The sequence below is a fragment of the Scomber scombrus genome, chromosome 12, assembly GCF_963691925.1.
Source record: "Scomber scombrus chromosome 12, fScoSco1.1, whole genome shotgun sequence".
NCBI classification, from domain to species: Eukaryota; Metazoa; Chordata; class Actinopteri; order Scombriformes; family Scombridae; genus Scomber; species Scomber scombrus.
The window spans coordinates 30,193,612-30,221,111 of NC_084981.1; the positions used below are offsets into that span (position 1 = coordinate 30,193,612).

Genomic DNA, 27,500 nt, shown 5'->3' on the forward strand with positions numbered 1-27,500 from the left:
CTCCCTCCTTTCCTTCCTTCTTCCTCCCTTCTTTCCTCCCTCCCTCCTTTCCTTCCTTCTTCCTCCCTTCCTTCCTCCCTACCTCCTACCTTCCTTCTTTCCTCCCTCCCTCCTTTCTTTCCTTCTTCCTCCCTCCCTCCCTACCTATCCCTCCTACCTTCCTTCTTTCCTTCCTCCTTCCCTTCCTTCTTCCTACCTTCCTTCTTTCCTCCCTTCCTTCCTTCTTTCCTCCCTCCCTCCTTTCCTTCCTCTCTTCCTTCCCTCTTTCCTCCCTCCCTCCTACCTTCCTCCTTCCCTCCCTTAACTGTAAACTAACCCTCACAGACACTTAATGACCTCATCGTTAGGAGGCAGGCCGTCGTCTTTTAAGCTAAACTGAAATTCTGTGGTTTCATCTTCTTAACTTTGATGATTAGAAGAGAAAACAACCTCAGTGACCCTCAGCTATAACAGACTGAGGCGTTGTGAAACCAGAGGAACTAAAGCGAGCTTCCTGAAACCTGACATTCAGAGCAGGAACGACTCGTCTTGGGTTTTGATGAATAAACGAAACACAAAACTGCAGCGAGCGTCTGACTCCACATTTTCATTTCTGCTTTAATTTAATTTCTCTTATTCAGCAGCTTTGTTCTCACTGCTGCAGCTTCCTCTCTGAACCCTACCTTCAGCTGCTGGGTCTCTCTATAACCCTCCTGTGGTCCTCCAGTCAAGGAAGGGAGGGAGGGAGGGAGGGAGGGAGGAAGGAAGGAAGGAAGGAAGAAAGGAAGGAAGGAGGGAGGGAGAAAGGATTTGAGGTAGGGAGGAAGGAGGAAGGAAGGTAGGAAGGGAGAAAGGAAAAGAGGTAGGGAGGAAGGAGGAAAGAAGGTAAGTAGGACGGAGGGAGGAAAAAAGGAAAGAGGGAGGGACAAAGGAAAAGAAGAAGGAAGGAAAGAAAGAGGAAAGAAGGAAGGGAGGAAGGTAGGAAGGAAGGAGAGAAGGAAAGAAGGAGGGAGGGAGGAAGGTAGGACGAAAGATGGAAAGGAGGGAGGAAGAAGTAAGGAAATGAGGAAGGAATGAAGGAAGGGAGGGAGAAAGGATAAGAGGTATGGAGGAAGGAGGAAAGAAGGAAGGAAGGAAGGAAGGTAGGACAGAGGGAGGAAAAAAGGAAAGAGGGAGGGAGAAAGGAAGGAAGGAAGAAAGGGGGATGGAGGAAGGAAAGAGGAAGGGAATAAGAGAGAAGGAGGAAAGGAAAGAAGGAAGGAAGTAGGAAAGGAAAGAAGGAAGGAGGAAGGAAAGAAGGAAGGGAGGAAAGAGAGAAGGAGGAAAGGAAAGAAGGAAGGAAGTAGGAAAGGAAAGAAGGAAGGAAGGAAGGAAGGAAGGAAGGAGGAAGGAAGGAGGAAGGAAAGAAGGAAGGAAGGACAGACGGAAAGAAGGAAGGAAGGAAGGAGGAAAGGAAAGAAGGAACAGTAAAAACAGACGACAGGAGGGTTAATCTACCAGCTGCTGTTTCTCTCTTTAGTGAATCGGAGCTTTCAGAAAGTAAAACCAGCCCAGCAGAACTTTTGGGACTTTCAGAGAGTAAAAATCACCGTGGAACTTTATATAAACTCTGAACTTCCTGCAGTGGAAACGAAAGCTTCCTGTAAATATCACAGGTGGAAACTTCAGCTTCTTTAAATGTGTTTCTGACGTCAATCAGCTGATCGAGCAGCTGCAGGAAGTGTTCGATCAGCTGATATAAGGGAAGTTTTAGGGCTTGCTTACTTCTCCATGCAGCTGGTGAGCTGGTTGTTCAGGTCGTTGCTGTTTGAGTTCTGCAGCTGCTGAGAGATGACGTCAAACTGACCGCGGAGCTGCAAGACAAATAACACTGTTTATATATGAAGCATCGTACAGCTGAGCAGAGAGGAGGAAGAGGAGGAAAGAAAGGAGGAAGAGGAGGAAAGAAAGGAGGAACAGGAGGAAAGAAAGGAGGAACAGGAGAAAGAAAGAAAGAGAGGAAGAGGATAAAGAAAGGGAGGAAGAGGAGAAAGAAAGAAAGAGGAGAAAGAAAGAGAGGAAGAAGAGGAGAAAGAAAGAAAGGAGGAAGAGGATAAAGAAAGGGAGGAGGAAGAGGAGAAAGAAAGGGAGGAAGAGGAGAAAAGGAAGGGAGGAAGAAGAGGAGAAAGAAAGGGAGGAGGAAGAGGAGAAAGAGAGGAGGAAGAGGAGAAAGAGAGGAGGAAGAGAGGAGGAAGAGGAGAAAGAGAGGAGGAAGAGGAGAAAGAAAGGGAGGAGGAAGAGGAGAAAGAGAGGAGGAAGAGGAGAAAGAGAGGAGGAAGAGGAGAAAGAGAGGGAAGCTGCAAAACACCAGATAACTGTTTAAATATGAAGCCTCACGTCTCTGAATGTGGAGAAAGGATTAAAGTCGGTGTAAAGTCAGAATAAATAAATATGTGTTCTGAGTTTGACAAACCACAGAAAAGTGTGTTGTTAACCACCCTGCCAAATTTAAATGATTAAAAAATCGTCAAATATATGAAATTAGGCTTCAAAGCTGTGTAACAGTCCGCTGAAGCCCCGCCCCCTACCAAGTGTCACCTGTCAATCAAAGTCACCACCTCTACCAGAAACATGGACGCTAGGTCTGAGAGCTTTCTGCTGCTAACTCAGTTATAGAGTAGTTATAATAATAATAATAATATTAATAATAATAATAATAGTAAGTTATATTCACCCAGTGCAGTCGGTGCAGTTGCTGCTGCAGAGTTTCAGTCTTCAGTTGTTCCAGCAGCTCGATCTGACTCAGCAACCAAACCTCTCTGCAGCGCAGCGCCTCCTGCTGGCGACTCACACAGCTCTGCAGCTCGGCACGCACCTGGACCACAGACACAGAGATACAGGTGAGATACAGGTGAGACAGGTGAGATACAGACAGGTGAGATACAGACAGGTGAGACACAGACAGGTTAGACACAGACAGGTGAGACACAGACAGGTGGTAAACAGGCATTATGTCAGACTGATGAACATTTATCAATAATAAATCTTCTCTGATGACGCTCGATATCTGGAGAGACAATTACAAAGACTCTACGATGAACCAGAACCAGTAAAACACCTGAGACACACAGAGAGGTCTCACTCTGCTGCTGTGTGTGTGTGTGTGTGTGTGTGTGTGTGTGTGTGTGTGTGTGTGTGTGTGTGTGTGTGTGTGTGTGTGTGTGTGTGTGTGTGTTTACAGCAGAGAGAGGACAGAGGTCTTAAGGCTGATTTAGGCATCGTGAACTTCCATTGCATCAGGGAGGTAAACACAATGAAAATGGACCAAGTAGAATAGCGTCTACTAAATACTGCAATTAAAGCAGATTCTCTTCAACATTCAACAACTGCAGCAGGATCGTCTCTCTTTAAACAAAGAATCAACGAGAGACACCGATAACATCCAGGGAAGGAGCTCATCCCCCTACTGGCCTGGTGGTGAACTGCACCGCGACGAAACACGACGCAGAAGCCTGAATCCACCTTCACTCTGCTGCTGCTGCTGTGTGTGTGTGTGTGTGTGTGTGTGTGTGTGTGTGTGTTTACAGCAGAGAGAGGACGGAGGTCTCACTCTGCTGCTGTGTGTGTGTGTGTGTGTGTGTGTGTGTGTGTGTGTGTGTGTGTGTGTGTGTGTGTGTGTGTGTGTTTACAGCAGAGAGCGGACGGAGGTCTCACTCTGCTGCTGCGTGCTGAGACTCTCACAGAGCACAAAGTACAGTTTATACCTGCAGCGTCTGTCAGAATAAACACTGATAACATGCTCAGTATCTATATTTATTACTGAATGAACTCAAACTAATAACTATTATATATATATATATATATATATATATATATATATATATATATATATATATATATATATATATATATATATAACTGTAGGAACTTATCACACAGTGAGAGTTTGATCAATAATTATTAATAAATATAAAAGTCCATAAAGACAAACAGCAGCCTTTAAAACATCTCGTCTCATGAAGCTTTAAATGAAACATCAGAATAACGCTGGTCACATGATGCAGTGATGTCACCGCACCAGCTGACCAATCAGCCGCTGTCCTACCTGAGAGACGAGAAGAACACCTGAGTCCAGGAGAGTCTGTGACTGAGTCTCTCTCTCTGCTCTTATATATCCTCACTCTACCACACCCTGCTCTCTCTCTCTCCTCCTACACACACACACACACCCTGCTCCTCCTCCTACACACACGCACACACACACACACACACCCTGCTCCTCCTCCTACACACACACACACGCACGCACACACACACACTGCACTCTCTCTCCTCCTACACACACACACCCTGCTCTCTCTCCTCCTCCTACACACAAACACACACACACACACACACACACACACACACACACACACACACACACACACAGCTCTCTCCACAACGTGACTTAACCTGCCGATGGTAAATTAGTGAGTCTGGGTTACCGCGGCGACCGCAGGTGGAGAACAGAATAACAAGAGGATTCAGGAGTGTTTCTCAACTCTGACCACACACACACACACATACACACACACACACACACACACACACACACACACACACACACTAACACACAGTAACACACACTAACACACACTAACACACAGTAACACACACACCTCTGTGTTACTGTGTGTGTTACTGTGTTAGTGTGTGTTAGTGTGTGTTACTGTGTGTTAGTGTGTGTGTGTGTGTGTGTGTGTGTGTGTGTGTATGTGTGTGTGTGTTACTGTGTGTGTTACTGTGTGTTGAGGTGAGACTGATGTGTCTGATTTTATAAACGCAGTATCAGATGATGATGATGAAGGTTAAGATAATGATGAAGATGATGATAATGATGATGATAATAATAATAATGATGAAGATGATGATGATGAAGGCTCTGACCTCTCTGGCGTTGTCTCTCAGCTGCTGCTCCGCCTTCATCACGCTGCTGACGGCTCCTTCCAGCTGATCCTGAGCCAGCAGACACTGCTTCAGCCCGCTCGCCTCCGCCGACAGCATCCTACACAGGAAACAGGAAACAGGAAGCAGGAAGTCAGACTGGGACCAGTGTCACATCAAACTGGAACCATTAAAGCACCAGAACAGAGCAGCTGGGGAAGAAATGTGACCCAAAGTTCAGCTGCAAGCTCAGAGAAGTTTAATCCTCTTACAGCAGCTGAGACTCGCTCATGATGTAATAGTACAAACACTCTCTCTCTCTCTCTCTTCTCTTTCTTCATCTCTCTCTTCTCTTTCTTCATCTCTCTCTTCTCTCTTTTCTTTCTTTCTTCATCTCTCACTTCTGCTTTCCTCCACATTACTCTACAATCACTTTCATCACTGAGGCCAAACTTCTGCTTTTATTACACAAATTAAACAAAAGTGACTCATTTATATTTGAATATTGCACCAAAAATAGATTAAAAGGGCACATTTATAGTACACACACACACACACACACACACACACACACACACACACACACACACACACTAATATTATTATTCTGGCTGCTGATTTTCTGTCCTGACATTTTGACATTTTTAGGGTTATTATGTTAAATGTAAAACACTGACTGCTCACTTTATTAGGAACGCCTGTTAATTAAATTCTAGCTTTATTTAAAGATTGATCGTCATGGAAACGCCTGTCATATTTGAACATTAACCTGCAGTGAACACGCTGTGCTGACTCAGCTGGCTAAAGAGCAGCTGCTGCTTTCAGTCAGCTGATTCACTCCGTTGGTCAACACGGCAGCATTGTGCTCTGTGATTGGTCAGAGCGCCACCTGATCACTGGGATCCACTGGGATTAAACCAGTTACACCACTAAACTATTCTCGGACACAGCTGGTCAGACACCACAGACTAAAACACACCACAGACCGCACTAATACACATAAACCTGAACACTAAAACACTACGCAGTCCCCACTAATACACATAAACCTGAACACTAAAACACACCTCAGTCCCCACTAATACACAAAAAACCTGTACACTAAAACACACCTCAGTCCCCACTAATACACATAAACCTGAACACTAAAACACACCTCAGTCCCCACTAATACACATAAACCTGAACACTAAAACACACATCAGTCCCCACTAATACACATAAACCTGAACACTAAAACACACATCAGACCCCACTAATACACATAAACCTGTACACTAAAACACACCTCAGTCCCCACTAATACACATAAACCTGAACCCTAAAACACACCACAGTCCCCACTAATACACATAAACCTGAACCCTAAAACACACCTCAGTCCCCACTAATACACATAAACCTGAACCCTAACACATCACAGTCCCCACTAATACACATAAACCTGAATACTAAAACACACCGCAGTCCCCACTATTACACATAAACCTGAATACTAAAACACACTAGTCCCCACTAATACAAATAAACCTGAACCCTAAAACACACCTCAGTCCCCACTATTACACATAAACCTGAACACTAAAACACACCACAGTCCCCACTAATACACATAAACCTGAACACTAAAACACACCACAGTCCCCACTAAAACACACTGCAGTCCCCACTATTACACATAAACCTGAATACTAAAACACACTGCAGTCCCCACTATTACACATAAACCTGAACACTAAAACACACCAGTCCCCACTATTACACATAAACCTGAACCCTAAAACACACCTCAGTCCCCACTATTACACATAAACCTGAACACTAAAACACACCTCAGTCCCCACTAATACACATAAACCTGAACACTAAAACACACCACAGTCCCCACTAAAACACACTGCAGTCCCCACTATTACACATAAACCTGAACACTAAAACACACCAGTCCCCACTATTACACATAAACCTGAACACTAAAACACACCGCAGTCCCCACTAAAACACACTGCAGTCCCCACTATTACACATAAACCTGAACACTAAAACACACCAGTCCCCACTATTACACATAAACCTGAACACTAAAACACACCACAGTCCCCACTAATACACATAAACCTGAACTCTATAACACACCTCAGTCCCCACTAATACACATAAACCAAGACAGTAAAGTACTTTATAAAGACAGTAAAGTACTTCCAGCCATGACAGAGTTTATTGAACAGTAAAGTAATGAACTGAGTTCCCGAGGATCGATCACTGGGATCAACAGAAATCAGCTGTTATTGATCTTTGAAAGGTTTTTAAAAATCTGATCATGTTTATGAATATTTTCTGTCCTGGGACACAAACTGGTCCCAGTATGAACTGGTCCCAGTATGAACTGGTCCCAGTATGAACTGGTCCCAGTATGAACCCGTCCCAGTATGAACCCGACCCAGTATGAACTGGTCCCAGTATGAACCCGACCCAGTATGAACTGGTCCCAGTATGAACCCGACCCAGTATGAACTGGTATCAGTATGAACTCTATGAACTGGGATCAGCTGGTGCCAGTATCAGCTGGTCCCAGTATGAACCTGTCCCAGTATCAGCTGGTCCCAGTATGAACCCGACCCAGTATGAACTGGTCCCAGTATGAACTGGTCCCAGTATGAACCCGACCCAGTATGAACCCGACCCAGTATGAACTGGTTCCAGTATGAACTGGTCCCAGTATGAACCCGACCCAGTATGAACTGGTATCAGTATGATCTCTATGAACTGGGATCAGCTGGTCCCAGTATCAGCTGGTCCCAGTATGAACCTGTCCCAGTATCAGCTGGTGCAGGCTGTGCTGGGTGGAGTCAGTCAGCTGATGATAAGAGCGACATCATCACTAGTAAACAAACCGTAACAGCTCAAACATTATATTTATATTTATATGAACTACAGTTTGTTTTAATGAATCTGATTTATTTCTTTATTCTGTTAAAACACTTTTAACTCTTTAAAGGATTCTCACTGAAATACGTTCGACCTTTTTAGTTATCGGAGATATTACAGGACTTATTTTCAGGGTGTTTTAGTAACTTTATATGATTCCTCGTTGTTCTGCGTATGAAACTCCTCCCAGAGACGCAGGAGGAGAACTGAAGTTATTCAGATTTAACTGGTTTAACGTTCAGCAGTTAGAGTTAAAACTTCTTTACATTCAGTCATTAAACTCTTTATTATTACTGTAAACTTAAATATTAAAAAGCTGATTATTATTATTTAAATGTTTCTTTCTGCTGCTGAATGTTTAACTCTTTAATATTAACAGTTAAATATATTTAATAATAATAATCATTAATGTTATTTAACACATTAAATCTGATTCATATTCAACAGATTAAAAGTCTAAATTATCTCCACAGTGATCAATAATAACAATAATAACAGTTTCATGCATCAGTAATAATAAATATAATATAACATCATTTATTATAGTTTAATAAATAGGACTTTTTATTTCTAATGCTTTTCTATATTTGGTGTTATTGTGTTATTAATACTTTATATAAGTATATAAATATAAAGTATTACAGCAGAGCATCAATAGAAAGAATAGAAAGAACAATAATAATAAGTCAATAAAGATAATAGTAGTAAAATATATGAATATAAATACAGTAACATTATGCACAGGAGTAATATAGGTGTTAAATAATAATATATCTGAGTTTATAAAGTTATTAAACTGGTTTTAATGCATTTATATTGTTATTAAACTGGTTTTAATTCATTTATATTGTTATTAAACTGGTTTTAATTCATTTATATTGTTATTACACGAACCTAAACACTGATATTATATATTAAAACAGATTTTGGCAGAAAAACTTCATATTTTTAAACTTTCTGCACAAACTGAACTAACTGCTGCACATTAAACTACATAAGAGTTAAAAACAAGAGTTTATATTGTTATTAAACAGGTTTTAAATGCAATTATATTGTTATTACACGAACCTAAACACACTTCATATATTAGACTTTCTGCATAAACTGAGCAAACTGCTGCACATTAAACTACATAATAGTTAAAATACGAGTTTAAATCGTTATTAAACTGTTTTAAATGCATTTATATTGCTGTTGCATGAACCTAAACACTGATATTATATATTAAAACAGATTTTGGTAAATAAACTTTACATTTTTAAACTTTCTGCACAAACTGAACTAACTGCTGCACATTCAAGAGTTTATATTGTTATTAAACTGGTTTTAAATGCATGTATATTGCTTTTGCACGAACCTAAACACTCTGATATTATATATTAGAGCAGATATATTTGACTTTCTGCACATTTAACTCCACAATAAGAGTTCAAACCAACCAGCAGCCATGTGGAAGATTAACAAAGCGGATAAAATGGCGAATAAAGTGAAACCAGCTTCGTGTTGTTACCTGCAGCTGCTGTAAAACTGATCCTGGTTAAAACACGACGCTTCCTCTGCTTCAACATTCATACCAAATAAAACAGGTTTGCACGCGCGTGTTTGTTCTCTATCTGAGGAATGCGGAAACGAGCCCCCGCCTGTCCGCCATGGCTGCTGGCCGGGTTGCACGTCCTCACAGGCGGGGAGGGCGGAGAGGAAGGGTCGGTGCGAGCTCCACAGCGGTGCAACCATAAAACATGCTGTGTATATTTAGTTATTAACACACAGAGAGGACACAGTGTGCAGCTGATGATAAGTCTGTGTAATATTAACCTGCAGTGAACGTGACACACACACACGCACGCGCACACACTTTCTCCATGAGGTTCACTGAGTGCACCCAGCCTGCAATAAACCACGTAATAAAAAGGATAATTAAAGTTGTCAGCATGTTTATAATGAAGCCGAATTATACATTAGACCTTAATAAAGTGTAATACAATTAAAAATTTATATTTAATTAGGTAAAAACTTGCAGATCAGCTTTAAACTCTTTAAATATGAGGTTTTTTTTAAAGCGAGTGTTGTTTTGGCCTCTCAAAGATGTTATCTCCTCTGTCATAAAGTGATTAAAATGTATTTAAAAAGGAGCCGAATTATACAGTAGACTCTAATAATGTTTAAAACAATTAAAAATTAAGTTTAAATCAGGTAAAAATGTAAAAATCAGCTTAAAACTCTTTAAATTTGAGGTTTCTTTAAAGCGAGTTTTGTTTTGGTCTCTTAAACAGTGAAACATTAATATAAGATGTTATTGCCATGGTGATAAAGTGATTAAAATATGATTTAAAGAAGCAAATAAACTAAAATATCATCGTAGATTTCTCTTATAACTTGTATTTTATTATTTAAGTGGAAGTTTCAGCTGATATTCATCCATCCAGACAACATTAGACAAGAACCTCATCATCAAAAAAACACGAATAAAAGGAAAATTAAAGTTGTCAGCAAGTTTATAAAGAAGCCGAATTAAAGAATAAACCCTAATAATGTTTAAAACAATTAAAACATAATGTTTAATTAGGTAAAACTTTACAAACCAGCTTTAACTCTTTAAATTTGAGTTTTTTTAAAGCGAGTTTTGTTTTGGTCTCTCTGCTGCTTCGATGAAATGGTTAAAATCTCTTGTTTGAAGAAGCAAATAAACTAACAAATCATCATATATTTATATTATAACTTGTATTTTATTATTAAGTGAAGGTTTCAGTATATTTCAGCTGATATTAATCCATCCAGACAACATTAAACCAGATCTAGATTAAAGAAAACACTTAATTTAAGAAGACTTTAAGTTGGCATCATGCTCCAGCTGATATTAATACTCATGTTATAATGAAGCCGAATTATAGAATAGACCTTAATAATGTTTAAAACAATTAAAAATTAATGTTTATTAGGTAAAAAATTAACAGATCAGCTTTAAACTCTTTAAATTTGAGTTTTTTAAAGCGACTTTTGTTTTTGTCTCTCAAACTCAAACAGGGGAAATCAATACAAGACGTTATTACCACTGATATAAAGTGATTAAAATCTAATTATAAGAAGCAAATAAACTTATATATAATAGTATATTTCTCTTTTATTTATAATAATTTGTGTTTTTCTTGTTTTAACTGGAGGTCACGTTGTGTTTAAAGCTCGCATTTTGATTTAATGTCATGACTTTTTTAGTGTTATAACAAACTAATAACATGATGATTTATTTTATATTGTTTAACATGTTTTAAGCAGGATGTGAAGACTCCATTTTGTGTCTCTGCGGCTAACAGCTGAGCTAACATGTGCAAACAATCTGCATATAAAAAGATGAAACTGGTTAAAACTCACCGGCTGCCTTTACTGTTGAGTTTAGGTTTAGATGTCATTAATAATCCAAATGTCGTTCCGGTGACACGTTAACCGATGGTGTCCTCCGTTAAATACCGGCGTTTTCCACCGGTGAGGCTGATCAATGTCACCGAGACGTCACGGAAAAAAAACAACAGAGATAAAGGAGGAAGTGGCGCAATACCCTCTGTGGAAGTTAGAGCGCTGCTGCCCCCTGCAGGATGGAGAGGGAAGGGTAGGGTTAGGATGGAGAGGGAAGGGTAGGGTTAGGATGGAGAGGGAAGGGTAGGGTTAGGATGGAGAGGGAAGGGTAGGTTAGGATGGAGAGGGAAGGGTAGGGTTAGGATAGAGAGAGAAGGGATGCCCCCTGCAGGATGGAGAGGGAAGGGTAGGGTTAGGATGGAGAGGGAAGGGTAGGGTAAGGATGGAGAGGGAAGGGTAGGATTAGGATGGAGAGGGAAGGGTAGGGTTAGGATGGAGAGGGAAGGGATGCCCCCTGCAGGATGGAGAGGGAAGGGTAGGGTTAGGATGGAGGGGGAAGGGATGCCCCCTGCAGGATGGAGAGGGAAGGGTAGGGTTAGGATGGAGAGGGAAGGGATGCCCCCTGCAGGATGGAGAGGGAAGGGTAGGGTTAGGATGGAGAGGGAAGGGTAGGGTTAGGATAGAGGGGGAAGGGATGCCCCCTGCAGGATGGAGAGGGAAGGGCTGCCTTTACTGTAGTACAGTTTGAGGTACTAGTACTTTACTGTAGTACAGGTTGAGGTACTTGTACTTTACTGTAAAACAGTTTGAGGTACTTTTACTCTACTGTAGTACAGTCTGAGGTACTTGTACTTTACTGTAGTACAGTTAAAGGTACTAGTAGTTTACTGTAGTATAGTTTGAGGTACTTGTACTTCCTACTCCAGTACAACCCTCTGAATATCAACAACACTGAAATCTCGCGATATCTGGGAGCTCCACGTCGCCTCTCATGGAGGCTCAGCTGCTGTTTCTCTGGTTTTAAACTAAACTATCGTATTAATAATAATAATATAAATAAATAAACAGAGAGAGGCTCACACGCACACCGACCAGGGACACGCACGGTAACCACGGTAACCAGCTGCATCATGTCTGCAGGATCCGGGAACAGAAACACGGAACCCTGGGGAAGCTTCGATGAGCCTCTCGTACAGGTGAGCTAGCAGCTAACAGCTAACCCTAACCTCATACAGGTGAGCTAACAGCTAACCCTAACCTCATACAGGTGAGCTAACAGCTAACCCTAACCTCATACAGGTGAGCTAACAGCTAGCAGGCTAACAGCTGACAGGAGAGCTAACTACCAGTTAACGGTGCTAACCAAGAAGCTAACAGATGCTAACAGGCTAAGCAGTGTTTACTCTGATAATAACACCACCACACATGCTAACATCAGCTAACAGGCTAACAGGCTAACTTACCATCCGAGCCGTTTAACTACGTAACGACACCAAGAGGTAAACACAGTTAAAGGAGTGACGTCACGGTGTTAAAAACATCAACAAGGAAAACCAGGTGTTTTCAGGACAGATGATAGTGACGTCACTCCAGGTGTTCCTGTCTGTCAGACTGATGTTAGGGTTAAAGGATGAGCTCACAATGTTTACAGTCAGTTTACTGGTGGAGTCACATTTCTGCCCTAAAGCTGGACAGGAAACAGTCAGGAGCTGATTCCTCCTGTTCATACTGACCATTAGAAGATCCCTTCATCATGTTTACTGTAATGATTCCTCCTGTTCATACTGACCATTAGAAGATCCCTTCATCATGTTTACTGTAATGATTCCTCCTGTTCATACTGACCATTAGAAGATCCCTTCATCATGTTTACTGTAATGATTCCTCCTGTTCATACTGACCATTAGAAGATCCCTTCATCATGTTTACAATGGAAGTGATGGAGGACTAAACCCACAGTCCTCCTTCTGTGGAAACATGGATTATAAAGTTGATCTGAAGCTAATATGAAGCTTCAGTCAAATCTTCATCTTCTATGTTTCAGCGTTACAGTGTTTTTAGTAGCAAAGTCTTTGTGTTACTATGGTTACACCACAGCTCAACAGGGAAACACTAAGAGGGAATCTGATGCTAAGGACTGTAAATACTACATAAAGTACTACTAGTACTACATAAAGTACTACTACTCCTCCTCCATGTAGTCTCCATTCAGTAAATGTGTCAGATATCATTGATATAATAACTCAGACTGATGAAGCTCAATAGAAACTGAACAGATACTTTAAATGTGGTACTCTCTCCTCCATCACTGTGATGCTCTCTCCTCCATCACTGTGATGCTCTCTCCTCCATCACTGTGGTGCTCTCTCCTCCATCACTGTGGTACTCTCTCCTCCATCACTGTGGTACTCTCTCCTCCATCACTGTGGTGCTCTCTCCTCCATCACTGTGATGCTCTCTCCTCCATCACTGTGATGCTCTCTCCTCCATCACTGTGGTGCTCTCTCCTCCATCACTGTGGTGCTCTCTCCTCCATCACTGTGGTGCTCTCTCCTCCATCACTGTGATGCTCTCTCCTCCATCACTGTGGTGCTCTCTCCTCCATCACTGTGGTGCTCTCTCCTCCATCACTGTGATGCTCTCTCCTCCATCACTGTGATGCTCTCTCCTCCATCACTGTGGTGCTCTCTCCTCCATCACTGTGGTACTCTCTCCTCCATCACTGTGGTGCTCTCTCCTCCATCACTGTGGTACTCTCTCCTCCATCACTGTGATGCTCTCTCCTCCATCACTGTGGTACTCTCTCCTCCATCACTGTGGTACTCTCTCCTCCATCACTGTGATACTCTCTCCTCCATCACTGTGGTACTCTCTCCTCCATCACTGTGGTACTCTCTCCTCCATCACTGTGATACTCTCTCCTCCATCACTGTGGTGCTCTCTCCTCCATCACTGTGATGCTCTCTCCTCCATCACTGTGATACTCTCTCCTCTCTCCTCCATCACTGTGGTATTCTCTCCTCCATCACTGTGGTATTCTCTCCTCCATCACTGTGGTATTCTCTCCTCCATCACTGTGGTATTCTCTCCTCCATCACTGTGGTGCTCTCTCCTCCATCACTGTGGTACTCTCTCCTCCATCACTGTGATACTCTCTCCTCCATCACTGTGATGCTCTCTCCTCCATCACTGTGGTACTCTCTCCTCCATCACTGTGATGCTCTCTCCTCCATCACTGTGATGCTCTCTCCTCCATCACTGTGATGCTCTCTCCTCCATCACTGTGGTGCTCTCTCCTCCATCACTGTGATACTCTCTCCTCCATCACTGTGGTGCTCTCTCCTCCATCACTGTGATACTCTCTCCTCCATCACTGTGATGCTCTCTCCTCCATCACTGTGATGCTCTCTCCTCCATCACTGTGGTGCTCTCTCCTCCATCACTGTGGTACTCTCTCCTCCATCACTGTGGTGCTCTCTCCTCCATCACTGTGGTACTCTCTCCTCCATCACTGTGGTGCTCTCTCCTCCATCACTGTGGTACTCTCTCCTCCATCACTGAACACTTCTGTTAATAATCTTTTAGTCGTGTTATTGTGTATTAATAATCTTTATTAATGTTATGTTGTATTAATAGTCTTTATTAATGTTATGTTGTATTAATAATCTTTATTAATGTTATGTTGTATTAATAGTCTTTATTAATGTTATGTTGTATTAATGGATCATTGTTATTATTCAGGGCGGGGGGGCGGCCGTCATCGACATGGAGAACATGGACGATACGTCAGGCTCCAGCTTCGAGGACATGGGAGAGATGCACCAGAGGATGAAGGAGGAGGAGGAAGTGACGGAGGAGGCGAACGCCACCGAGGACGACGCCACCGAGGACGGAGAGTTCCTGGGAATGAAAGGGATCAAAGGTCAGCTGGGCCGGCAGGTCGCTGACGAGGTGAGCAAGTACTTTAACCCTAACCCTCACTTATTTACTTCTTTATTTACTTCTTTACTTCTTTATTTACTTCTTTATTTACTTCTTTATTTACTACTTTACTTCTTTATTTACTTCTTTACTTCTTTATTTACTTCTTTATTTACTTCTTTATTTACTTCTTTACTTCTTTATTTACTTATTTACTTCTTTATTTACTACTTTACTTCCTTATTTACTTCTTTATTTACTTCTTTATTTATTTATTTACTTCTTTATTTACTACTTTATTTACTTCTTTATTTACTACTTTACTTCTTTATTTACTACTTTACTTCTTTATTTACTACTTTACTTCTTTATTTACTACTTTATTTACTACTTTCTTCTTTACTTCTTTATTTACTTCTTTATTTATTTATTTACTTCTTTATTTACTTATTTACTTCTTTATTTACTACTTTATTTACTACTTTACTTCTTTACTTCTTTATTTACTTCTTTACTTCTTTATTTACTTCTTTACTTCTTTATTTACTTCTTTATTTACTTCTTTATTTACTTATTTACTTCTTTATTTACTACTTTACTTCTTTATTTACTTCTTTATTTACTTCCCTATTTATTTACTTCTTTATTTACTTCTTTACTTCTTTATTTACTTATTTATTTACTACTTTACTTCTTTACTTCCTTATTTACTTCTTTACTTCCTTATTTATTTACTTTATTTACTTATTTACTTCTTTACTTCTTTATTTACTTCTTTATTTATTTACTCTTCTCTCTCTCAGGTGTGGCAGGCTGGGAAGCGTCAGGCGTCTAAAGCGTTCAACCTGTACGCTAACATCGACATCCTGCGGCCGTACTTCGACGTGGAGCCGGTGCAGGTCCGCAACAGGTAAGGACCCGCCCCCTCACTTCCTGTTTCCTGTTTGGCTGTTTACCTGTTCAGACTGATGCTAACGACCCCCTCCCCCCCTCTCCCCCCAACAGGCTGATCGAGTCCATGATCCCCATCCGCATGATCAACTTCCCTCAGGTACGCTGCACTTCCTGTTTCTGTTAACACTCACCTGAGACTCACCTGGAGCCTCAGGTGAGTCTCAGGGCCTCAGTCTGCTCTGACTCTTTGTGCTTCCTGTGTGACTCTTTGTGCTTCCTGTGTGACTCTTTGTGCTTCCTGTGTGACTCTTTGTGCTTCCTGTGTGTCTCTTTGTGCTTCCTGTGTGTCTCTTTGTGCTTCCTGTGTGACTCTTTGTGTTTCCTGTTTCCTGTGTGACTCTTTGTGCTTCCTGTGTGACTCTTTGTGCTTCCTGTTTCCTGTGTGACTCTTTGTGCTTCCTGTGTGACTCTTTGTGCTTCCTGTGTGACTCTTTGTGTTTCCTGTTTCCTGTGTGACTCTTTGTGCTTCCTGTGTGACTCTTTGTGCTTCCTGTGTGACTCTTTGTGCTTCCTGTGTGTCTCTTTGTGCTTCCTGTGTGACTCTTTGTGCTTCCTGTGTGTAGAAGATCGCAGGTGAGCTGTACGGTCCTCTGATGCTCGTCTTCACTCTGGTGGCGATTCTGCTGCAGGGCATGAAGACGTCTGAGACTGTTATTGTAAGAACACACACCTGGACACACAACTACACACACCTACACACACCTGTAAACACACCTGGACACACCTACACACAACTACACACAACTACACACAACTACACACAACTACACACAACTACACACACCTGGACACACAACTACACACACCTGTAAACACACCTACACACAACTACACACACCTACACACAACTACACACAACTACACACAACTACACACACCTACACACAACTACACACACCTGGACACACACCTACACACAACTACACACACCTACACACACCTGTAAACACACCTGGACACACCTACACACAACTACACACACCTGTAAACACACCTGGACACACCTACACACACCTGTAAATACACCTACACACAACTACACACAACTACACACAACTACACACAACTACATACAACTACACACACCTACACACAACTACATACACCTACACACACCTACACACAACTACACACACCTACACACAACTACACACACCTACACACACCTGTAAACACACCTGGACACACCTACACACAACTACACACACCTGTAAACACACCTGGACACACCTACACAAAACTACACACACCTGTAAATACACCTACACTCAACTACACACAACTACACACAACTACACACAACTACACACAACTACACACACCTACACACACCTACACTCAACTACACACACCTACACACAACTACACACAACTACACACACCTACACACAACTACACACACCTGTACACATCTGTAAACAGCCGACATTACAACAATATGATATGACTCTGTGTGTGTGTGTGTGTGTGTGTGTGTGTGTGTGTGTGTGTGTGTGTGTGTGTGTGTGTGTGTGTGTGTGTGTGTGTGTGTGTGTGTATTACAGACTGAGGGGACTCTGATGGGAACAGCTATAGGAACGTGTTTCGGTTACTGGCTCGGTGTTTCCTCCTTCATCTACTTCCTGGCGTATCTGGTCAACGCTCAGATCACCATGCTGCAGATGCTCTCCCTGCTGGTCCGTCTCAGTGCACTGAAGTACACACAACTACACACACAGTACACACATAGTACACACACAGTACTGCAACTATACTGTAGTACACACACAATACACACACAGTACTGCAACTACACTGAAGTACACACACAATACACACATAGTACTGCAACTACACACAGCTACATTGCAGTACACACACAGTACAGTACACATTCGGTACAGTAACTATAGCAACTAACGATTCATTTCATTAAAAACACTGTGACATCACTTCCTGTCTCGTCTCTTCAGGGTTACGGTCTGTTTGGTCACTGCGTCGTCCTCGTGATCACCTACAACATCCACTTCCACTTCCTGTTCTACGTCCTCTGGCTGGTGGTTGGAGGACTGTCCACTGTGCGCATGGTGAGGACTACATCCCCCCCCCCCCCCCCCCCCGCCCCCCCCCCGCCCCCCCCCGCCATAACCCATAGCTTTAAACTACAGACTGACCTGTGTTACTGTCGTCTCTCAGGTCGCCGCTCTGCTGTCCCGTACGGTCGGTCAGACTCCTCGTCTCCTCATCTGTGGGACGCTCTCCGTCCTCCACATGCTCTTCCTGTTCTACCTGCACTTCGCCTACCACAAGCTCGTAGAAGGTACCAAGTTTAAAATCACTCTCCTGTGTGTCAGAGTGAGACCTCCTATAGTTTATCAGTCAGAGTGAGACCTCCTATAGTTTATCAGTCAGAGTGAGACCTCCTGTAGTTTATCAGTCAGAGTGAGACCTCCTGTAGTTTAATTGTAGTTTATCTGTCAGAGTGAGACCTCCTGTAGTTTATCAGTCAGAGTGAGACCTCCTGTAGTTTATCTGTCAGAGTGAGACCTCCTGTAGTTTATCAGTCAGAGTGAGACCTCCTGTAGTTTATCTGTCAGAGTGAGACCTCCTGTAGTTTATCTGTCAGAGTGAGACCTCCTGTAGTTTATCAGTCAGAGTGAGACCTCCTGTAGTTTATCTGTCAGAGTGAGACCTCCTGTTTTGTGTTTTCAGGGCTGCTGGACTCTCTGGAAGGACCCAAGATGTCTCCGATGCAGCGGGTGGCCAGAGATGTGCCTGAGCTGACCCTGAACGCCACATTGAGGAGTGCAGCGGTCCTGCTGAGGGCCCAGTGAGGCCCCCGAACCCAAACACAAAGATCCTAAATCATGTTTCTGTTTTAACGTCGAAGCTTCGGCTGACGTTTGCACATTTTTTATTCAGACTGTTGTTTTTTTTGTTTTCGGGGGTTTTTATGTTTTGGTTGTTTTTCTTGTTCAGATGTATTTATGTTTCTGTCTAATAAACTCTATGGACCTAAATGTGTGTTTATTAAAGATAATTAATACAGAACAGCTGTTTGTTGCTCTGATGTCACTGAAATAATATTACACATAGTTTCATTGACAAAAATAATAGTAAAACATGCAGTAAAAGTATTACTGTAATGTAGTTAAAGTTAAAGTTTCACTAAAATTACACAAGGATCAACTGACTAGTTTCTGCTGGTCAAAGGTCACTGTTTTTGTTTTTTTGGGCCATAACTGAAGAATTCATGAGATGTTTATCAAAGTTTCACATAAATGTCTAACAGGGTACTAAAGGTCAAAGGTCAACTTCACTGTGACGCCATAATATTCTGCAATAAACACTTTAGTGGCCGCTATTGAACTTTATCATTTATTTATTTTTATTATTATTATTATTATTATAAGTATTTCTTTAGTTTATTATTTCACTATTTTATTATTCAATTGTTTTTGTATTATTTATTATTATTAGCATATAAACAGGTTTGTTTCCCTGAGTTCAGTCTGTCAGGTAGCCCCGCCCCCAGCTCTCTGCCGCCTCCTGGCTGAGCCAATCAGAGGCGGAGGATTTTAGACGTTGGTGATTCAACCAATCAGAGCACAGAGAGAAGAGGCGGGGCACCTGCGAGACTCAGCTCAGGGTTTACTAAGTATGTATACGTCATAGCTTCATTTGCATCCAGCGCGGGAAGCTGCGGCAGGCTGAAGCTGCAGAGACAGAGTAGAGTTACAGTAGAGAAGCTCACGCGCTCAGGATGAAGGTGTATTTCTGCGGGAGCATCCGCGGCGGCAGAGACGATGTGCACTTGTACCGGAAGATCATCAACAAGCTGCAGAGCTACGGGAGCGTGCTGACCGAGCACGTGAGCAACCCCGAGCTCACCGACAGAGGTCAGAGGTCACAGAGTACACAGCTGCAAATAGTACCTGAAGTAATACACAGGTGTATGTAGTATTTGCAGTACACGTGTTACCAGCTATGTGTAGTTAAAGCAGTACAAGTACACAAGTATTACCTGTTGCATGTAGTACCTGCAGTAAAAGTACTGCAGTATTATAGTGATGTAGTATGCAGTATTACAGTAAAAGTACTGCAGTATTATGAGCGATGTAGTATGCAGTATTACAGTAAAAGTACTGCAGTATTATAGTGATGTAGTATGCAGTATTACAGTAAAAGTACTGCAGTATTATGAGCGATGTAGTATGCAGTATTACAGTAAAAGTACTGCAGTAGTATGAGTGATGTAGTATGCAGTATTACAGTAAAAGTACTGCAGTAGTATGAGTGATGTAGTATGCAGTATTACAGTAAAAGTACTGCAGTATTATAGTGATGTAGTATGCAGTATTACAGTAAAAGTACTGCAGTATTATGAGCGATGTAGTATGCAGTATTACAGTAAAAGTACTGCAGTAGTATGAGTGATGTAGTATGTAGTATTACAGTAAAAGTACTGCAGTATTATAGTATTTACACTGAAACGATGCTGCTGATTGGTCGGGTGTATGTGTGATGTCACTGAGCTGCTGTGCTGTGATTGGACAGGTGAAGACGCCACAGTGATGGGAGACAAAGCGATTCATGACCGAGACGTTGAGTGGCTGACTCAGTCTGACGGTGAGAAGTGATCACTGATTATTGATTATTGATTATCAGTCTGTGTCTAAGCTGTGTGTGACTCTGTGACCTTTGACCCCAGTGATCGTGGCGGAGGTCACTCAGCCGTCTTTGGGCGTCGGCTACGAGCTCGGCCGAGCCGTTGACATGAAGAAGAGAATCCTGTGTCTGTTCAGGCCGTCGTCAGGGCGATGTGAGGTCACTTCCTGTTTGTTTTTGTAGCCATGGCGATGCTGTCATGGCGTCTGCGTCAGGTTTAACTTCCTGTCTGTCACACTAACTTCCTGTCTCCGTCCAGCGCTGTCGGCCATGATCAGAGGACTGGACGGTGAGCTGGTCGTAGTGAGAGATTACAGCGAAGACGAGGTGGAGAACGTTGTGGAGGAGTTCTTCAGCACGATGCAGAGAACCTGAAGAAGAACCTGGAGAACCTTCAGCTGTCATATATATATATATATATATATATATAAAGCAAATGAAACAATAAGTTCAAATACTTATTCTTCAGTTTTTATGTTAAACTTTAACGAGTTCATTGAATTCTATTAAATCTGAAGAATAAAAGTATGTTTTGTGTTTTTACTGCCGTCAGGTTTAAAAGTTATTAATTAAACTAAAAATCAATTAAACTTTAACTCACTGTAACACAAAACCTTCTCAACTCGTTTTACTTTCTATACAAACTAATAATATTTATCATCTTATAAACAAACAGCTGTTTTATTATTTGGTCAAAGAAATATAAAAATAAAAGGTGTGAGGTAGAAACTCTTAAAGCTTCACCTATAAGATATAATAAATAACTATAAACATAAATATAATTTACCTAAATAATATTACGTACTAACAATGTAAAATAAAATAGAGTAAAACAGCAAAGAATTAAAAGTTAAATACAAAATAAAAATTTTAGGCTGCAACAGAAAAGTGAAAATTATTATTATAAACATGTTTATAAATCTTAATAAATTCATGTTGATCAATAAATGCAGCCGAACTGCTTCATCATCATTATTATTATTATTAATGACTGAAAGGGTTCAATTATTTGTTAAATAAAAAATGTTTCAAAGTCTTAAAAGTAAATCACTGAAAACATCCAACATGACAACATCTCGTTGTCATGGCAACAGGCTGCTCAGATCAATATTTATAACATTTAATTTATCAATAAATAAAAATCACAGAACAACAAAATAACATTTTCATTAATGTATCAGAATTAAATCAGTTTATATTTGCTCTTCATGTTGAGGAAGAGGATGAAGTTCCTCAGACGTCCAGCAGGAGGCAGCGCAGCACTGAGAGTGAAGCTCAGATCTCCCACTGACCCTGAACTCACCTGAGCTCCTGCAGGTTCTCAAGGTTCTACAGAGAACCGGAGGTTAACCTGTAACCATGGTTACCTACCTAAAGAACCCTGACAAGGCTCTAAGGGAACCGTGAGGAACATTAAGGAACCTTAAAGAACTCTGAGGAACCTGGAGGGTTCTGCCAGGTGGTGTGACATCATCAGGAGGGGGCGGGGCTCTGAGAGCAACTTCTGGACACAACAACGGAAAAAATGTGAATTATTCATTAATTATAAATAATTCAGAGATGAGTCTGATCAATGTAACTGTTGCTGGGCAACAGGACACACACACACACACACACACACACACAGGTCATTATCACTGAAGCATGATGTGATAATGACCTGTCTGTGTGTGTGTGTGACTGATGATGTCATTGCTCATTCATATTAATGATGTCATTTAATCAGCAGCTGATCAGGTAACATGAGTCTGAGGTGTTTTAGTGTCCATGAGGTTTAGTTTAAATTTAAAGGGTTAAAATATTAAAATAAACGTATGAATAACTTCACACATTCTTTTTTTGTGGACCCAGCATCAAATTTCTGCTTTTAATCCATTTAGAGAGAATATATTAGAGGATTATGGCAAAAATGTCTAAGTGGTGTAACCATAAAAACTTTGTACCAAATAATTCAACTTGCTTAAAAACAGTAAATAGTCAATAAAACACCATATCAACTAGTTTGGCATGATCTTACATTATAACTTTATATTAAATAAAGGTAATGGAATACAATTGTTCTACATATTACATTTACTCTGGTAACCATGGAGACCAGGAAACATTTACATGTTTTAAATGAAGTCATTATTAGTATAAGTCTTCTTACATTCACAACACAGGGAGTCGGTTACGTTTAAAATATTTTATTTGTTTTAAAATATACATCAGTTTACAAATTCAGAAAATAAAATCATTAGTAGAGTTTTAACAGTCTTTTTTTTTTCATCCTTTTTTTTTTTTTTTGAGTTTTGTTTCCCGACAGGAAGTGAAACAAACAAACAGAAACAAACAGACCAGAAAAAAACGCTGAGACGACACGAGGAGAGAAACCCTGCAGCCGGGGTCAGAGGTCAGAGGTCAGAGCGAGGAGGCGGAGTCACGATCTGCCGAACGTTTAAAAACAACAAAACAACGTTCAGCTCCGAAAAAACGTCCAGAAAACAAACGTTTCCCCAAAAACTCCGCTGGGTTCAGTCCACGTAACTGTTCCTTTAAGTTCCACGTCAGGTGACCTCAAGTGACCCCAGATGACCTGTAGTGACTACAGGATGACCTCTAGTGACCCCAGGATGAACTCTAGTGACCCCAGGATGAACTCTAGTGACCCCATCCCGATTAAAGGACCCTCCCGTCTCTCGCTGATCGTGTTCGAGTCTTTTTGGATTTGTTTTGCTAAAGTTAGCACGTTAGCTCGCTAACAGCACCGTCTGGTTCGCTATAACACATTCTGATTAGGACGCTAGCTAACTGGTGCTAACGTGTTGTTTCTTCTGGATCAGGAACCAATCACACGTCTCGTTCGGACGTTTAGAAACACTGATCAATATTTAACAGACCAAACAGCTGATCGGTTAATGAGAACATAATTAACAGATTAAAAGATAATTAATAAAAATCATAAAACTTAAATCTTTCAATGACAGTTTACAGTGTTTACAGTGTTTAAGCCCCGCCCTCTTTCTTTCAGTGGTCCAATCAGACGTGAGGATTCAATGTCGCGGTGGAAACGCTGAAGAACAACAATCAGGATGTGCTAATGCTAACGTAGCCTGTAGATTTTAGCGTTAGCACGTTGAAATGAACACGGACACATTCAAAGTGTTTTTTTTTCGAAGGCAACAATTTACACGTTTACGATCTTTAAAGTTTACGTTCTTTAATATTTATGATCTTTAACGTTTACGATCTTTAAAGTTTACGTTCTTTAATATTTATGATCTTTAACGTTTACGATCTTAAACGTTTCCAATCTTTAACGTTTACGATCTTTAACGTTAGCGATTTTTAACATTTACGATCTTTAACGTTTACAATCGTTAACATTTACGATCTTTAATGTTTACAATCTTTAACGTTTACGATCTTTAACGTTTACAATCTTTAACATTTACGATCTTTAACGTTTACAATCTTTAACATTTACGATCTTTAATGCTTACAATCTTTAACGTTTACGATCTTTAACGTTTACAATCTTTAACGTTTACAGTCTTTAACGTTTACGATCTTTAATGTTTACGATCTTTAACGTTTACAGTCTTTAACGTTTACGATCTTTAACGTTACGATCTTTAACATTTACGATCTTTAACGTTTACAATCTTTAACATTTACGATCTTTAACGTTTACAATATTTAATGTTTACGATCTTTAACGTATCGAAGCTTTCAGGAAACTGTTTATTCCCGCGGACCCTGAACGCAGCAGAATAACAAACACGATCAAACTGATTCGATCGCAGTGATGCATGCTGGGACACAGACTCATTAATAAGTTGTTTAATAGTTTTAATGTTTAATAATAACGTTAAATAATCACGTTGGCAGCTTTAAATGTTAATAATTCATTATGAATATGACTGAGGAGCTTTCAGCTGTACAGCATGGTCTTCATCAGCAGATTAAGATTGTTTTCTTGAATGATGACAGCCGTCTCCATGACGACACGCCACGATGAAGAGCGGAAACAGTTACACACGGCGAGGAAGAGACAATGAATCTTATTCTGTTTTTTGGAAGACGTCATCTTCATCATCAGCGATGTGACATTTCTTCTGCACCAAACAACAAATCAATTAATAATGAAAATAATGTTTAGAGGATGAAGAGGAGGAGGAAGATGAAGAGGATGAAGATGAAGAGGAGGAAGAAGAGGATGAAAAGTAGGAGGAACATGAAGAGGAGGAAGATGAAGAGGAGGAAGAAGAGGATGAAGATGAAGAGGAGGAAGAAGAGGATGAAGATGAAGAGGAGGAAGAAGAGGATGAAGAGTAGGATGAAGAGGAAGAGGAGGATGATGAAGATGAGGAGGAAGATGAGGAGGAACAGGAAGACGAAGAAGAGGATGATGAGGATGATGAAGAGGAGGAGTGTTGGAGGTGACCTTGGCTGAGTCGTTGGGTCGACGTCTCCGATTATATTCATGAAGAAGAATCATTAAAGTTTCAAGAGTCCAGATGTAAATCTATTTATACCCAGAATACATCACTCTGCTACACACACACACACACAGAGTCTCACACACACTCAGAGTCTCACACACACAGTAACACACTTTCTTTCATTTCCTCCTCGTGTGTCTCCTGCACATCTGATGACTCGTATGAAATATTAAACACTTACATTTCCACACACACGCGCACACACACACACACACACACAGCTCTCTCTCACACACACACACACACACACACAGCTCTCACACACACACACAGCTCTCACACACACACACACACACAGCTCTCTCACACACACACACACACACACACACACACACACACACCACACACACACACACACACACAGCTCTCTCTCTCACACACACAGCTCTCTCACACACACACACACACACACACACACACACACACACACACACACACACACACACACACACACACACACACACACACACACACACACTTTACAGTATTAGCGACCCATTTCTGACGGTAATAAAACTTTAATAATTTAGCCGCAGAATCTCGTTCGGATAATTACAGCCGAGGATGTTGAGGAAGAGGAGGAGGAGGAGGAAGATGAAGAGAGGAGGAGGAAGATGAGGAAGATAAGGATAAGGAGGAGGAAGAAGAGGAATGTTTGAGGAGAAAAAGGACAAAAGAAGAATAAAGAAAATGAAACGAAGGAAAAGTAAGATGAAGAGGATGAAGATGATGAAGAGGATGATGAAGATGATGATGAAGATGACGAAGAGCAGACTGTGTGTTTCAGCGGTTGTTTTACTTCCTGCAGCAGAAGAAGAAAATGTTGTATTGTAAATAATTGAGCGGTTCAGAGAAGCTTTCTGCTGTTAAAGGAACAAAGTTTCTGTTTTATTCATCGAGGCGACGTCAACAAGCTGCAACCAGAGTCCCGAGTTAGAGCCGTGGTTTACATGCTGATAACACGCCTAAAACATGCTGAAACACGCCTAAAACATGCTGAAACATGATGAAAACATGCTGATAACACACTGAAACACGCGGGTACTGTCCTTTAGAAACAGTCACATGATGAGTTATGTTTTTCATCTTAATATTAACCTTCCTGTTGTTCTCGAGTCAAATTTGAAACAGAAATATTAATTTATTTCATCTAATTACCTGAAAAATCACACAGATGGTCTCATATTACATTCCATATTCCTCTTTGTGATAATAAATCAACATATTTGTCTCTAAAATCCTGAATTTTCTCTTAAATTTGGTTAAAATAATTCATAATTTCTTCTTTTTTAACTAAAAATGTGCTATAATCTCATTTAAATGAGACGTATTGACCATCATTTATTAAAAAATATGTGTTAAACTTGTGGTAATACGTTGGAATGAGGTTAAAAAAGGTCTAAACACAGAATTGGGAGATAATTTATACTTTATGATTTAATAACGATCAATTTTGACCAGAGTGGAAAAAAGCAGCAAGACATCATGGAGGTCAAAGAGAAAAAATAATATTCAATTAATCAGTTTAGTCGTTTTTTGAAGAATTTGTTGCTTTTAGCGTCTTAAATGTGATTTAAAACTTTATTTTTTCATTTAACAGAAAACTCTCTCTTTAAACTTTGCCTGTTTCCTCCTTTAAAGAGACGTTAAAGTTAAACTCTGCAGAGCTTCTATAACCTGCTGAAGAAAACCATGTGATGCAGCCGAAAGCTCCCAAACACTGAGACCTCTGCGTCCCATAATGCACCAGTGCGGCGGTGATGAAGCTGCAGGCCTGTGATTGGTGCTCGTGTTTGTCTGCGCGACTCGTTAATTTGTGATGAAGATTAAAACATTACTTTTGGCCGCTCCGGGCTTCCGTAGGACTCGTCGTCTTCTAGCGTAACGGATGAAAACTCGTCAGCGGATCGTCACCGATGATGATAATCGATCAGTTTGATCAGAGATTGAAGCTTTAACTATAATACACTGTGACAGAAACAAACAAAATGAGATTTCACTGATCAATAAAAACATCTACAGACCGATTCAAGCGCTGATCAATAATCAATAATCAATAATCAGCTGTGAAAACATGGAGACCGAAACACGGTCAAAGTAAAAGTGTTCAGAAAAAACTCAACAAGACTCGTTACAAGCTGCTCGACTCAGCTGGGAAATCTACAATCAATCAATCAATCAATCAATCAATCGATGGATCATTCAGTGAGTCGATCAATCATCACTGGTGTTCGGTGAGTCACAATCAGAGAGCTGTGAGGAAGGCAACCAGCCGACATTCAATCAGCCACATTGACCTCAGAGAAGAAGAACAAGCCTGAAAGTTACAGT

The 27,500-nt window shown here is 40.9% G+C and overlaps 3 protein-coding genes and 1 long non-coding RNA gene across 5 annotated transcripts in view; 2 read left to right on the forward strand and 2 right to left on the reverse strand.

Moving 5' to 3' along the window:
• Window positions 1–11,147, reverse strand: part of LOC133991873 (nuclear receptor coactivator 4-like) — a 21,422-nt gene extending 10,275 nt beyond the window's left edge. The window contains exons 1-4 of one of the 2 annotated variants that reach the window (XM_062430468.1): window positions 9,323–11,142; window positions 4,888–5,005; window positions 2,693–2,833; window positions 1,744–1,832 (exon numbers count right to left, since the gene is read on the reverse strand). In XM_062430468.1, the coding sequence (XP_062286452.1) occupies window positions 1,744–1,832; window positions 2,693–2,833; window positions 4,888–5,005; window positions 9,323–9,546 (572 nt within the window). In that variant the 5' untranslated portion in view covers window positions 9,547–11,142. Of the gene's footprint in view, window positions 1–1,743; window positions 1,833–2,692; window positions 2,834–4,887; window positions 5,006–9,322 lie in introns of both variants that reach the window. The other variant, XM_062430467.1, reaches the window with a different exon arrangement.
• Window positions 11,148–12,202: 1,055 nt separating this feature from the next.
• yipf3 (Yip1 domain family, member 3) lies at window positions 12,203–19,045 on the forward strand. Its single transcript, XM_062430481.1, has 9 exons — window positions 12,203–12,359; window positions 14,905–15,114; window positions 15,888–15,994; window positions 16,090–16,135; window positions 16,602–16,694; window positions 17,583–17,714; window positions 17,991–18,104; window positions 18,214–18,337; window positions 18,730–19,045. The coding sequence occupies exons 1-9, from the start codon at window positions 12,294–12,296 to the stop codon at window positions 18,849–18,851; spliced, it is 1,014 nt and encodes a 337-aa protein (XP_062286465.1). The 5' UTR covers window positions 12,203–12,293; the 3' UTR covers window positions 18,852–19,045.
• Window positions 16,708–17,569, reverse strand: LOC133991899 (uncharacterized). Its single transcript, XR_009927023.1, has 3 exons — window positions 17,125–17,569; window positions 17,065–17,084; window positions 16,708–16,958 (listed from the first exon to the last, which is right to left on the reverse strand). It is a non-coding gene; the product is annotated as an uncharacterized LOC133991899 (long non-coding RNA).
• Window positions 19,046–19,715: 670 nt separating the features above from the next.
• dnph1 (2'-deoxynucleoside 5'-phosphate N-hydrolase 1) lies at window positions 19,716–21,087 on the forward strand. Its single transcript, XM_062430495.1, has 4 exons — window positions 19,716–19,916; window positions 20,575–20,646; window positions 20,729–20,839; window positions 20,945–21,087. The coding sequence occupies exons 1-4, from the start codon at window positions 19,781–19,783 to the stop codon at window positions 21,058–21,060; spliced, it is 435 nt and encodes a 144-aa protein (XP_062286479.1). The 5' UTR covers window positions 19,716–19,780; the 3' UTR covers window positions 21,061–21,087.
• Window positions 21,088–27,500: the final 6,413 nt, after the last annotated feature.

Coding starts and splice junctions, on each gene's coding strand:
- yipf3 (XM_062430481.1), top strand. CDS start 12,294: ATGTCTGCAGGATCCGGGAACAGAAACACGGAACCCTGGGGAAGCTTC. Junction 12,360..14,904: donor TCGATGAGCCTCTCGTACAG/GTGAGCTAGCAG, acceptor GTTATTATTCAG/GGCGGGGGGGCGGCCGTCAT. Junction 18,105..18,213: donor GACTGTCCACTGTGCGCATG/GTGAGGACTACA, acceptor GTCGTCTCTCAG/GTCGCCGCTCTGCTGTCCCG.
- dnph1 (XM_062430495.1), top strand. CDS start 19,781: ATGAAGGTGTATTTCTGCGGGAGCATCCGCGGCGGCAGAGACGATGTG. Junction 20,647..20,728: donor GTGGCTGACTCAGTCTGACG/GTGAGAAGTGAT, acceptor CTTTGACCCCAG/TGATCGTGGCGGAGGTCACT. Junction 20,840..20,944: donor CAGGCCGTCGTCAGGGCGAT/GTGAGGTCACTT, acceptor GTCTCCGTCCAG/CGCTGTCGGCCATGATCAGA.